At 41.1% G+C, this 13,381-nt stretch overlaps 1 protein-coding gene across 11 annotated transcripts in view; it reads left to right on the top strand.

Annotated features, from left to right (window-relative positions):
- The window catches only part of SHANK2 (SH3 and multiple ankyrin repeat domains 2), a 359,718-nt gene that overhangs the window by 232,350 nt on the left and 113,987 nt on the right, over window positions 1-13,381 (top strand). For 9 of the 11 annotated variants that reach the window (XM_075188258.1, XM_075188267.1, XM_075188257.1 and 6 more), the window contains one exon: window positions 5,787-5,862. In XM_075188258.1, coding sequence (XP_075044359.1) covers window positions 5,787-5,862 — 76 coding nt within the window. Of the gene's footprint in view, window positions 1-1,245; window positions 1,471-5,786; window positions 5,863-13,381 lie in introns of those variants that run through there. The other 2 variants (XM_075188268.1, XM_075188266.1) reach the window with 2 other exon arrangements.

Raw genomic sequence — 13,381 nt, forward strand, 5'->3', positions numbered from 1 at the left:
ATGATGCCAAACTTGATGATGAGGTTCTGGATGATGCCAAACTTGATGATGAGGTTCTGGATGATGCCAGACTTGATGATAAGGTTCTGGATGGCACAATATGTTATCTGGTTTTGGATGGTACAAAACTTAAGAAGATTCTGCATGTGAAGACATAATGAGGTTCTGGACAGTAGAAGGCTTGATGAGGTTCTGGATTATTAATGACATGAGGTGGGTTTAAATTGTCGAAGATAAGATATGTTCCTGGATTTGATGAGTTTTTGAATAGTACAAGACTTGATAAAGATTTTAATAGTACAATACGTGGTGAGATTCTGGATGCTACAAGGTTCGATGCGATTCTATTGGGCAAGAAGCATCATGCAAACCCTTCTCAACTCTTGTACAATGCAGAACATCATCACAAGGTATATGAAGGTAGAAGATGTAATGAAGTTCTGGATAATACATGGCATAATACGGTTCTGGATCTTGCATGATTGATAATGTGCTGGGTGGTACCAGATTTGATGAGGTTCTGAATGATCTACTTAAAAGGGTTTCGGATGGCGCAAGAGAAAAGTTTGTTGAGCTGCGTCGGCTTTAAAGGTTCATCCATGAATTGCCGGCAGTCACGCTCAAGTCCCAATGAAGCATGGGCCAGCTGTTGTACATTGTAGGTCACGGTTTAAAGGGGAACTAAACAATTGCTCCACTTTCCATTTATTCACAGGATCAGCACAGTAATTATCTTATTATAGCACTAAAAGGCAAATCTGTGGAAGGAATGAAAATAAATATTTCAATTGATATGTGTGTCTGTGTGTTTCTAAAAAAAAAAAGAAAAGCCAAACCCTGCCTTCTCTGCCATGTAACTAATAGACGGATTGAATCATTTTCTTTTCCTCTCTAATGGCATGCGTAATTGCTCCAGGTTTTCAGGCGTCCTTCACCCGCACTTATTTCGATTAGTGACTGATGCATTTCCATGGTAACCCACAGCAGAGAAAGAACCCGTTGCTAGAGTGTGGGCACAGAGAGATGTGGTCCTTATTCTGAGCTTACAACTTGTCTAAAATAACACATTTCTTCCTCCGTGGCTCTTTTTTTTTCCCCCCTTTCCTCTCTGCAAAAAACAAACAAACAAAAAAAAACCCCTCCAGCACCTCATGTACTCTGCTGCATCTTTTCCATTGTTGATTTTTGTAAATATTTTATTTATGTTTTATTTATTTTTTTACAAAAAGGAACGGAAGCCCATTTTTATTTTTATTTTTTTATATATATATATTTGCCCGTGTGGATGTTACAGGACTTAGAAACTTTACATCAGGATAACGAGGGGACTTTTGCATGAAGGGATGTGAGCATCAGGGAAGAGACTGCTTTTGGAATGTTGGGTCTGGGCGTCTCAGTGTGAGATGGTCACATCTAGCTTGGAAACTATGGCAGAGAGTTCAAAATTCAAGAAGAAAGTGCATTTTGGAGGTACTGTGGGATGTGTGTGTGTTTTTTTTTTTCTGTGTGTCTCCGGAGAGCAAGCACACACAGTGGAAGATGTGGGGGATTTAGTCAGCTTTCTTGTTGTCATAATATACTTGTTTGTTTTTTAATTCTGGTTATTTTATTTACATCGTTTTGTTCTGTTAACTGCAATTGTCCACGTTTCACTTGCGCATTGAAAATAGTATTTCTATGTGTTAACATTTCCAATATGATAAATATTAGATTTGTGCAACAATAATATGACAAAATATGTTGTTTATTTAGCTTTTCACTGTATTTTGCTGATGTTCTTTTATTCTATTACTTTTACAAGCGATAAGTGTTTATTTGCTGGTTACATGACTAGCAAAATTGCCTGTGTGTGAATGAAATGTGCTTTTATCGGCAGTGCAGACAGACAGCTGTCATCTGCACTGAGGATCTTGTAAATCATGTTTTTTAAATGACCCTGTGGTACTGTATAGGTCTAATAGAAGGTGCAGGCTAAGCACACAATGCTGAAAGCGACTTTACTTGTAGGACAGCAAATTTGGTTGCATAAAAATCGTGAGTGCTCGCCAGTCTTCAGCTCACATCTTTAGTGATATCTCAGAGGGTCTCTAACCTGCCCATTGCTTTGTAGTGACCAAACATTGTACACATCTTAGTGGTTCTTAATCTGTAGCGGTCAAAGAAACTGCATAGTCCTTGATTATACAACAAATGTAGGAAACCTGTGGTTTGCAAGCTTCAGAAAGGCAAGTCCCACCTGGCCCTGCTGGGACTTGCAGTTCCACAATAACTGCAGAGCCACGTGTTGGCTGAGCCTGGTATAAAACATGGTTCAGGAGGCAGAATATTGTTCGTAACACGGATTAATGGATTTGATCAGTTACACTGTTTTTTGTGTTCAGTAAAAGGAGATGCAGAGAAATGTATTTTAAAGATTTTGTGCGTTCTTACATTATATTGTTTACGGGTTTGTGGGTCGTTTTTATGCTGTTCGTATTACAAGGTTGTTTGGCGTCAGTGTTTTTTGCCCTTTTGTTAGTCTGAGCATTGAATAAAACAAAGGGCTGTGCCTTTATCTTGCAGCCTCATGTCTTATTTCCTATTTATAATTATAGGCTTTGGAACATAATTATAGGCCATGCAAAGACGATTACACCCAGATGAATATTCTGCAAGGGTCTTTTCAAAACTGAATTTAGCTGTTAGATCTTAGATACGAGGTCAGATCCTGTGCTTAGGTGTGTCTGTCACACAGGGAGGCGGCCATTTTGTGGGTTGAGCCAATATGCACTAGAGTGGAGGCTTATCAGTTCATTAGGGACCAGTGACCACGCTGAGGCACTTTCTCCCTTAGTGATGTCACTATCGCCTTGTGAATTCCTGTCACTGGTTCCTAGTGAATTGATAGGCTGCGCTCTTATGTAGATTTGGTTGAGGCCTCAAAATGGCTGCTTCCATTGTATGTAGGCACATAAAATGACCACTGTCCTGCGAATGTCTTATTATATAGATTTACATTGCATAAAGTGAAATATGTAATTGATCATATTTAGATTTTATTGTTCTCTTCATTTTACAATTTGTTATAGACCAGTGTTGGCTAACCTGTGACAACCCAGGTATTGTGAAACTACAAGTCCCAGCATACCCTTCCAGCAATAAGCTGCTATATATTGGCAAAGCATGCTGGGACTTGTAATTTCACAAAAACCTGGAGTGTCACAGGTTAGCCAACACTGTTATAGACCATAGTTGCCTACTCTCCTGGGAATGTCTGTGAGACGCCCAAATCAGGGGCAGACCTCCAGGCCTCCTGAGAGAGCAAGCAATTCACCCATAGAGCACATGCCTGCTGCAAAGTGGGTGGGGACATGGTGCAAATCCAGTTACTAAGCCCCGCCCATCTCAATCAGCACTAAGCGGCAGGGGAATGATGACTTGAATTGCACCATCACACCCTTTGTCCTTCAGTGGTTATTGAGGTGTGTGGAGTATGATGCAACTTCACACAGTCATGATGCAAATCTCACAGTCAAGCCCCTGTCCACCGCCACTTTTCCTACATTGCCTACTTTTCCCACCTCAATTTTGGGAGATGCGGAAGCAAGTATGCTGTAGATATCACGTCTTCTATTGCTGTTTTATTAAAAGATTGAGCCATTGGGCCTGATTCATTAACGAACGTAAATGCTGATATGTGCTGTATTTTGCGTTAAATTGCGCTGCGCATGCCCAGAAATGGGGAGGGGACTGGGCGCATCACTTAGCCAATGTACAGTAAGAGGCGGGCCAAGTTTGAGCGCACACAACAGCGTGTGATTCAAGCTTTGGGTACCTCTAAGGTACGTGTTTTTCAGTCGTATCACTTGCACCAGCTGCAAGGCAGTGCTGAGTTATAGTGATGACTGTCCCGTATACATGCTAGAACATGTGTTTGCAATCAAGAGCAATTGAAAAATTGCATTTTATGTACAGTAGACATTAATATCATCCTGATAAATGTATATTATGGGAAAAATATTTTTTTTTAATGTTTTTTATTAATGACTTTATATTCCACAAATGAATTGCACGTATCCTGTAGTGTGTTGTCTGTCCTAATCAGGGCCGGATTAACCAGAGTGCTTTCTAGGCTACAACCCAGGGACCTCGGGCAGCTGGAGGGCCCTAGAAAACTTGGGGTTTTTTTTTACGTTTTTAATATAGGCTCTTTTTTTTTACAAAAATACGTGCGGCGTCGGCTTCTTCTGCATCGGAGGATCACCCCGGCTCTGACGATCGGGTTAGGGAGGCTGCCAGGCAGCTAGCAGCAAATGTGATGCTGTTAGCTGCCTGCTGTCACTGTAGATGCTGGAGCACTGCGCAGTAATCGCCTTAGTGAGGAGATCTCATGGGAGTGAGACTACGAGCCATAGTCTCACTCTCACGAGATCTCCCCACTAAGATTACTGTGCACGGCTCCCGCACCTACAGTGACTGAAGACCGCCTGTTGCAGTGAAGAGAGGACGGTGAGGAGGACCAGCGGACCAGAAGTAATTAGGATGTAAGCGCTTGGGAGGTGGGGGGTAAAGGAGGAGCGAATACATTATGACTAGGGGGGAGATCATGACTGGGGGGGCATCATGAATAGCAAAAAGGATAATATATATAAGACAATAAAATATATTTTAATATATTCAAATGGATTATGGCTAAGCCAAGGGACATAATAAAAGCGGGCCTCACAGTACCCCTAGCCCAGTGGCCTACAGTATCTTAATCCGGCCCTGGAGGTATATTTACTAAACTGCGGGTTTGAAAAAGTAGAGATGTTGCCTATAGCAACCAATCAGATTCTAGCTGTCATGTTGTAGAATGTACTAAATAAATGACAGCTAGAATCTGATTAGTTACCATAGGGAACATTTTCACTTTTTCAAACCCGCAGTTTAGTAAATCTAGCCCCTGGTCTTAATACGGCAAGTGCCATATAAGCAGAGCTTACCTAGTCTTGTATTCAGCAAGAAATGTTTCTTCAGATCCGCTTGTAGTTGACTAACTTTTTTTAAAAAAACAAACAAACCAAAAAACGCACAATACGTTTGTTTTACGTGCCTTAATGAATCGGGCCCATTAAGTGAAATTTCTCAATAGGTACCAAACTAACATGCTAAGGAGGATGGGTGTCCTCGGAATTCAGTTACATGTTATTTAATATTTAAAGCAAAAAAGCAGATTAAAAAAAGATATATATGTATATGTTTTTACCTATATTATGAAGCATTATTGTCATTAATTGGTTTCCCTTGATATCCCTAGAACTGCTTTTCTCCAGCCCACCCACCAGATTTGTTTTGTAACACAGCTGGCTGTAAACGGAACACAGTCATTTAACATGCAAACCCAGGGAAGACCAGTGGTAATTAACTTTTGCTTGTTAATTGGCTTAAAGGTGTTAGAGTGTATCGCTTCCAATGTGGTGATATGATACCGTTTAGGAAATCAATATGGAGCTATGGCCTGGGTATAGGATTAGATGCATCCATTTAGAATATATGCAGGGTTTTATTCTTTGCATTGATTGTGCATTAATGTGATAAGGCAAAGTAAGTAGTGTTAATTACTGATACTTAGACTCAATAACCAATCTCACTTCATCATATCTTTTCTGGCCTAAAGTCTGCAATTGATGTTGTCTGTAGTGTATCTTAGAGACCTTGGTCCCCCTCCCTCCACAGTGACTATGATTTCTGTGTAGTTAAATAATGCCATGCCTATGTCAATTGCTTTGGAAAAACAGATAACACTTTTGTCTTTTCTTTTAAAGAAACACGCACAGACAGGACAAAAAAATTGTTTCGTCATTACACTGTTGGATCTTACGACAGTTTTGAAGCTTCCAGGTAAGAACCGATCACTTTACAATGTATGAAGTGTGTTTTGTGTCTGTGACTTGGTACCAGTGCTACTGTGGAGTAATCTACCCCCAAAAATACAGCACTGTGTTTAATAATCATTTTTTAGGCTGACTGTTTGCCAAAGTTATTAAAATGGAAAAGCACTTTTTTTTTTTAAAATAATAAGATGATCCGCAAATTGTAGGTATTAATTCTTTTGCTGACTTCTAGTGAAACAAATAAACATATATTTTACATTTGTTTTTATCTGGACATCTCCATTAAGTTGTATAGGTATTTTTCCAATACCCTCTCCAAAAGTACAGTGATAATTGTTACCTTTTTTTTAATCTGCAAGTATTCATGCTGAACCGGTCTCCGTTCTGTCATTTGCATGTAATATTATGGAGACTAGAACCGAAGTATCAGCACAGGATGTAAAGGAAAGGACCTGTAGCTAAAAAGTTAACATTTCCAAAAAATAAAAGTCTGGGTAGCTTGGAACATGTTGTCCCTATTTTTAACTTGTTTCGTTACGCTGATCCACTAGGTGCGCTAATGAATAAATATGTGCTAATATATATGAACTTTGCTCTTTAATTTGCTGTGTGTTCGCTATATTCCTGTATTAATATATTCTTTTTCACATTGCTCGCTCACTCGCTGTGACTTTCCACCATGTTTTTCTATACGGTTGCTGCGTATTCTGTGTTTTTAACTTAAGACTTGTTCAGTGCCAAGTACAGTACAGAGGGAGGATTCTGCCTTTAGATATGTTAGACATGAACTTTTAACACGTATGTTCACACCGTGCATTCATCTTGCCCTAGAATAGTTTACAATGTTCTACAAAGGGGCGAATAATGAAGTGGACACCACAGGTGGTATTCTTCCTACCTATATACCCTCCCTGTCATGTTGGCCTGTCTATTGTACATTAGTGGTTTGTATATGTTCCTATTGGTCAGGGTGATTTATCAGCGGTCGCTGTTTTTATGATTTATCGATGGTCAACACCTTTCAGATTTATGTTTGGTTGCTGTCTTGTTAGTTTTTCCATGATTGCAGCTTTGTCATTTTATCAGTGATTGCTGCTTTGTTAATCATATTGGTGAACACTGCCTTGTCGGTCGGCCAATGTTTGTATCGGTGAACACTGCCTTGTCGGTCGGCCAATGTTCGTATTGGGGAACACTGCCTTGTTGGTCGGCCAATGTTCGTATTGGGGAACACTGCCTTGTCGGTTGGCCAATGTTCGTATCGGTGAACACTGCCTTGTCGGTTGGCCATTGTTCGTATTGGGGAACACTGCCTTGTCGGTTGGCCAATGTTCGTATTGGGGAACACTGCCTTGTCGGTTGGCCAATGTTCGTATTGGGGAACACTACCTTGTCGGTCGGCCAATGTTCGTATTGGGGAACACTGCCTTGTCGGTTGGCCAATGTTCGTATTGGGGAACACTGCCTTGTCGGTTGGCCAATGTTCGTATTGGGGAACACTACCTTGTCGGTCGGCCAATGTTCGTATTGGGGAACACTGCCTTGTCGGTTGGCCAATGTTCGTATTGGGGAACACTGCCTTGTCGGTTGGCCAATGTTCGTATTGGGGAACACTGCCTTGTCGGTTAGCCAATGTTCGTATCGGTGAACACTGCCTTGTCGGTCGGCCAATGTTCGTATTGGGGAACACTGCCTTGTCGGTTGGCCAATGTTCGTATTGGGGAACACTGCCTTGTCGGTTGGCCAATGTTCGTATTGGGGAACACTGCCTTGTCGGTTGACCAATGTTCGTATCGGTGAACACTGCCTTGTCGGTCGGCCAATGTTCGTATTGGGGAACACTGCCTTGTCGGTTGGCCAATGTTCGTATTGGGGAACACTGCCTTGTCGGTTGGCCAATGTTCGTATTGGTGAACACTGCCTTGTCGGTTGGCCAATTTTTCGTATCGGTGAACACTGCCTTGTCGGTCGGCCAATGTTCGTATCGATGAACACTGCCTTGTCGGTCTGTCAGTGGTCACTACCAATTTGATTTATTGGTGGTCGTTGTCTTCTTGGTCTATCGATGGCCACTGCATTGATGGTAATGGTTGATGCACCTTTTGTTCTTTATAATCTATACTTTGGTGTTTTAATTATATATATTGTTATTTACTTTGTTTGTGTCCTGTTACTGACTACTGTGGTGCTACATTTTTAATTCCCCATGATGATTAGTCTCAAAGTCCTGTACTTCTGTTTATCTAGAACACTCTCGTAGTCGGCAAAGTAGATATATAGAGGGTGTCGAGCCTAAAATGTAAATAGGCTTGAAAGGAGAGAAGGATTATTTTGTACTACATGTAATAGGTCATTGGGAGGCGGTAGAGAGACTTGAATGGAAGGGGGACAAACCCAAGGCACTGGCACCTTTATTACATGGGTGTGATTGGCCCACTCACTCTTCACAATGGGCCTTAGATTCCTCAGTGAAGCAGGCACAGGTTGAGGACCCAAAGGAGTCTCCCCCAGGAGGCTGCTGACCACAGCAAAGGAAATACCAATTCAGAAGAAAGAAAACCTCAAAAAAAGAGTGAGAAGTATAAAGAAAAAATAAGATCACGGAGGAATAAAGGGATTGTAGTATTAGGTGGGGTGTTTCATCAAGGGTTATATATTTTACATAGTAAGTGTTATTGTGCATTTCATTTTGCAATATTATATAATGGTCAAGGTGGTGATGGATTCTTTACCCATTACACAGATCCTGGGGGGATTACATAACTGTCCTTCATTCTACCTGTTCCCATGACTCAGGCGCTGGCTGTGATTATCAAGGGGGGGGGGGTACCCTTTGGTTTGCTTGTTTGTTTTGATTTTTTTTGATTTTTTTTTGGGTGCTTTTATGTTTTGTATTGGTTTTTTTTTACTCTCTATTTATGAAAAGCAGGTCTGTTTATCTTAATTAGGAACACTCCATACTGTTTGGCCTGAGGGGCTAGTAATAACAGGTGTTATGTTGTTGTGGTCTTTCGGACCCTTTCTCATAAACCGGGCAGGGGTAATTTGGAGGGGGTAGGGGGCATTGTTGCTTCGCCTGGGGTTCCCATTGAATTACCCTACACACCTCCAGCACTGTGGCTTTTCAGCACCAGGGCCAGCTCTCTTTGGTGGGTGAAGCGGTGGACGTTTCCTGCTCCAGGCTAGCTAGCTAGTAACACTGATCACGCTAATGATATGGCACTGTACTTTTGGGTGTGTGATTTTCTAAATAACTCAAACAAATCTGCAAAGGAAATGGAGTTTGTTCATCCAACTTTGCTTTACTCTGCTATCTGACCAGCCTTCCTTGTTGTCTTCTCTCTTCCTAGTTAAACATTTCTCTTTATTTTTGGCTCTGTTTTTCACCCATTGAATTACCCCCCCCCCCCCCCCCCCCCTTACCTCCTCCGTCGTTGTCACTAGTCTGAATGCTGCACTGATTTCTCCCTGTACTGCTATGCATAATTACTCATAATTAGCAGTGTGGGCTGACTGACTATTGATCTTACAAGGATTTAGCATCTGCTCTGCAAACACTGCACTTCGGCTGAGTGCGGTGTAATCTCTGCAGCGCGTACCTGTCTCCTGAACACTGCTACCTGCTGACCCAGCCATCAATCCGTACGGCTTATGCTTTGTCAAAGCTCTTTTCAGTTCTGCTAGGAGCAGTGTGTATGGTTTGTGTACTTTTGCATCTAAAATAAGGCAGCCTCTTACTATTCCTGTAGAGTTAACTTATTTTGCAGTTTTCCTTTTCTGATTTTAATAGTACATTAAAAGTTTCAGCAATGGATACTTGGTTTGACGGCCAGATTCTTGGTGACGAGGAGTGGAGACAGACCGAGCATTCTTTCTGATAGTAAATAAGACTGAACGTCCCCTGTCCCTTTGGTCAGCTGAATATAATAGTTTCTTTCTGTTCGCATGTAATTCTGATTATGAGGACAGGTGCAGTAGTATTTCCTCTTTTCCTTACATCATTACACCAGCACAGGCTGATACATCATAGTTCGTACAACATAATTCCACCCATCTTGTGGATATTCATTGTGACACATCTGCTTAGAAGGAGACCTAAAGGAATTGTGTGTCTCTAAAATATTCTGTAGTGGTTTGTTAGCATCTGACTGATACAAACTGGCTTTCAGGTTGTTTATTTGAAATGAGAAATGACAAACATTATACTGGGAGGATTATAATAGCTAGAGATGCTCAGGCTCGGTTCCCCGAGAATCGAACATACCCGAACTTAGCAGATCCGAGTACCGAGCCGAATTGGCTCTGAACTTTTGTGCTTTTTCGGATTTGAAAACGAGGCAAAACGTCATCGTTACGTCATCGGATCTCGCGATTTTTGGATTCCTTTTTAAGATCCAAAATAATGGTGGGTGGGTCTTGCACCATTTTTGTGTTCTGCCACTGCTGTGTGCCAATGTGTCCTAGATGTGGTAGGAACTGCCGTGTGTTTGTGTCATTGCTCTGTCGCTTACCATCCAGCCAGGTCGCTGCAGTATTTGTCCGAAAGTGTATGAAAATAATATTGTGACCTGTGAGGTGGTCACTATTGACTGCAAATGACTTGAAATTAGCGTTATTGAGGTTAATAATAATGTAGGAACAAAAAAAAGAGCAAAATTATGTGACTTTAGCATATATTAGGATTTTTTCTAAAAAAAAAAAACAAAACACACAAGGGCGGTTTTGCCAAAACCCAAGCACGAAGCTAATCCAGATCCAAAACCAGTTCACGGGGGTCAGTGAGCATCTCTAATAATAGCGTGTTTTCTAGGATATAAATATGGGTGAATTATGTTTATATTGTATCCAAACATTGCATACATAGGGGCATATTCAATTGACGTCGGGATCGCCGAAAATCCCGCGCTCAAAAAATATTACCCTTATTACGGTAATATCTCGCTGAATTTCATCTCGCAGCTCCCTGAGCCGCGAGCTGAAATTGAGTAAATTACCGTATTAACGGTTTACTCGCGCAGGATTACCGTAATAACAGTAATATTTTTTGGGCGCGGGATTTTCAGCGATCCCGCCGTCAATTGAATATGCCCCATACAGTGTGTTAGGCTACATGACACACATACGATATATTATTTCATATTCATACATCATAGACTTGCAGTGTATTGCATTAATCTATATCCACTGCATTACACTATCTGCATACACCACAAACTGCATTGCACTCTATCCATATATCACACACTATTGTACAATGCAGGCATACACCACACACTCCATTACAGTTTATTCTTGATGTGCTTCTTCTATAAACATGAAAGTAAATGGCAGCAGCACTTTGCTATCACATATATACAGTTACAGTGAATCCCACAACTGTGGCTGTGCTCATACTGTATCTTGTGATCTTCTTTATCACATTACCACCCACACAGTGCTCCAGAACTCCACACCGCATTATAATCTTCCATCTGAGACCCATGAGATCATTTGCCTTGGGCCACCCAGAGCCATCAGTTTCCGGCCGGCCCGTGGCCTGCACAGAATAACAGTCCGGCTCCATTCATGAAACGCCGCGTGCTCACTACTGTCTGAGGCAGATGACAAATTACATGTGACGACAGAGCTTTTATAGGCTGCAATACTTCAAACTGATTAATATCTTAACTGAAAGGCACATTGGTGATTCAGAAGTATTTACCTTAAAACACTTGCAGTTAATGTGTTCTTAGCAGCCGTGTGTGACTGTACAACAGAATTACCCAGTTTTAATTAAACCCCGATGCATAATTTAGAATGGTCCATTTGTGTGGGTTTGACTCATACACACTGCTGGCATTTTAACACTTTCCTTCTCAGTAAAGTCTGAAACACAATACTCCCGTTTTGAGATTTTAAGTCTCGCTAGGATGGTTATTGGTTTAGATTTGTTTTTAAGTAAAGTTTATTTTCACTTAACGAATTCTGAGTATTTTCTGCAATGCAGTTTCTAGACAAACTGGCTCCTAGGGTAAAACTAGTTAAAGGTGCATCCAATCACCTAAGCAAAGAAATATATGCACCTCCCAAAAATCAAAAGAAGGGGTCTGGAAGCGTAAAATTGTGGCTATAGCTAGGAAAATAACAGTAAACACGCTAGGCTGCCATATAACTTGAACAGCTAGTAATGTATTTTATACTTCTCCTGGTTGACGCTGCATTTAAATAAGGACTTCTACATAGAAATAGAATTTGACAGTGGAAAATAACAGTTTATTTTATTTTACCATAGTGTATAACAATATAATCTCCATTTGTTGAGCATATTATACAGCGCCTCAATTGCTTCACATGTAAAGAAGCTCTGTGGAACAAAATGCAATATAGTATGCCAGTTATCCAGCATATAATACCCCAGTTATCCAGCATATAATACACTACCCCAGTTATCCAGCATATAATACACTACCCCAGTTATCCAGCATATGATACACTACCCCAGTTATCCAGCATATAATACACTACCCCAGTTATCCAGCATATGATACACTACCCCAGTTATCCAGCATATAATACACTACCCCAGTTATCCAGCATATAATACACTACCCCAGTTATCCAGCATATAATACACTACCCCAGTTATCCAGCATATGATACACTACCCCAGTTATCCAGCATATGATACACTACCCCAGTTATCCAGCATATAATACACTACCCCAGTTATCTAGCATATGATACACTACCCCAGTTATCTAGCATATGATACAGTACCCCAGTTTTCCAGCATATAATACACTACCCCAGTTATCCAGCATATGATTCACTACCCCAGTTATCCAGCATATGATACACTACCCCAGTTATCCAGCATATGATACAGTACCCCAGTTATCCAGCATATGATACACTACCCCAGTTATCCAGCATATGATACACTACCCCAGTTATCCAGCATATAGTACACTACCCCAGTTATCCAGCATATGATACACTACCCCAGTTATCCAGCATATGATACACTACCCCAGTTATCCAGCATATAGTACACTACCCCAGTTATCCAGCATATGATACACTACCCCAGTTATCCAGCATATGATACACTACCCCAGTTATCCAGCATATGATACACTACCCCAGTTATCCAGCATATGATACACTACCCCAGTTATCCAGCATATGATACACTACCCCAGTTATCCAGCATATGATACAGCCCCAGTGTTGACTGTATAATACAGTGTCCTAGTTATCAAGCATACAATACAGCCCCAGTGTATACTATATAATATAGATCAGCAACAGCATGTAGCGCAGCCTTGTTGAACTTTATATAATACAACAAAGTGTTTAACTAGTTCAGAAGCTGATATCTGATACATCCCCAATTGACTCCAGGATACCCTCGTTCAGCCCTCATATATTGGCACTTATTACCACCAGAGGTGCAGCTAAACACAATACAATATAACACCACCATGGCGGCTTATCCTTTAGTAAGCTCCAGTTGACTGTTAAAGTTAGAAGCAGTCTGACAGCAG

Source organism: Mixophyes fleayi, chromosome 10, assembly GCF_038048845.1.
Source record: "Mixophyes fleayi isolate aMixFle1 chromosome 10, aMixFle1.hap1, whole genome shotgun sequence".
Classification (NCBI taxonomy): domain Eukaryota; kingdom Metazoa; phylum Chordata; class Amphibia; order Anura; family Limnodynastidae; genus Mixophyes; species Mixophyes fleayi.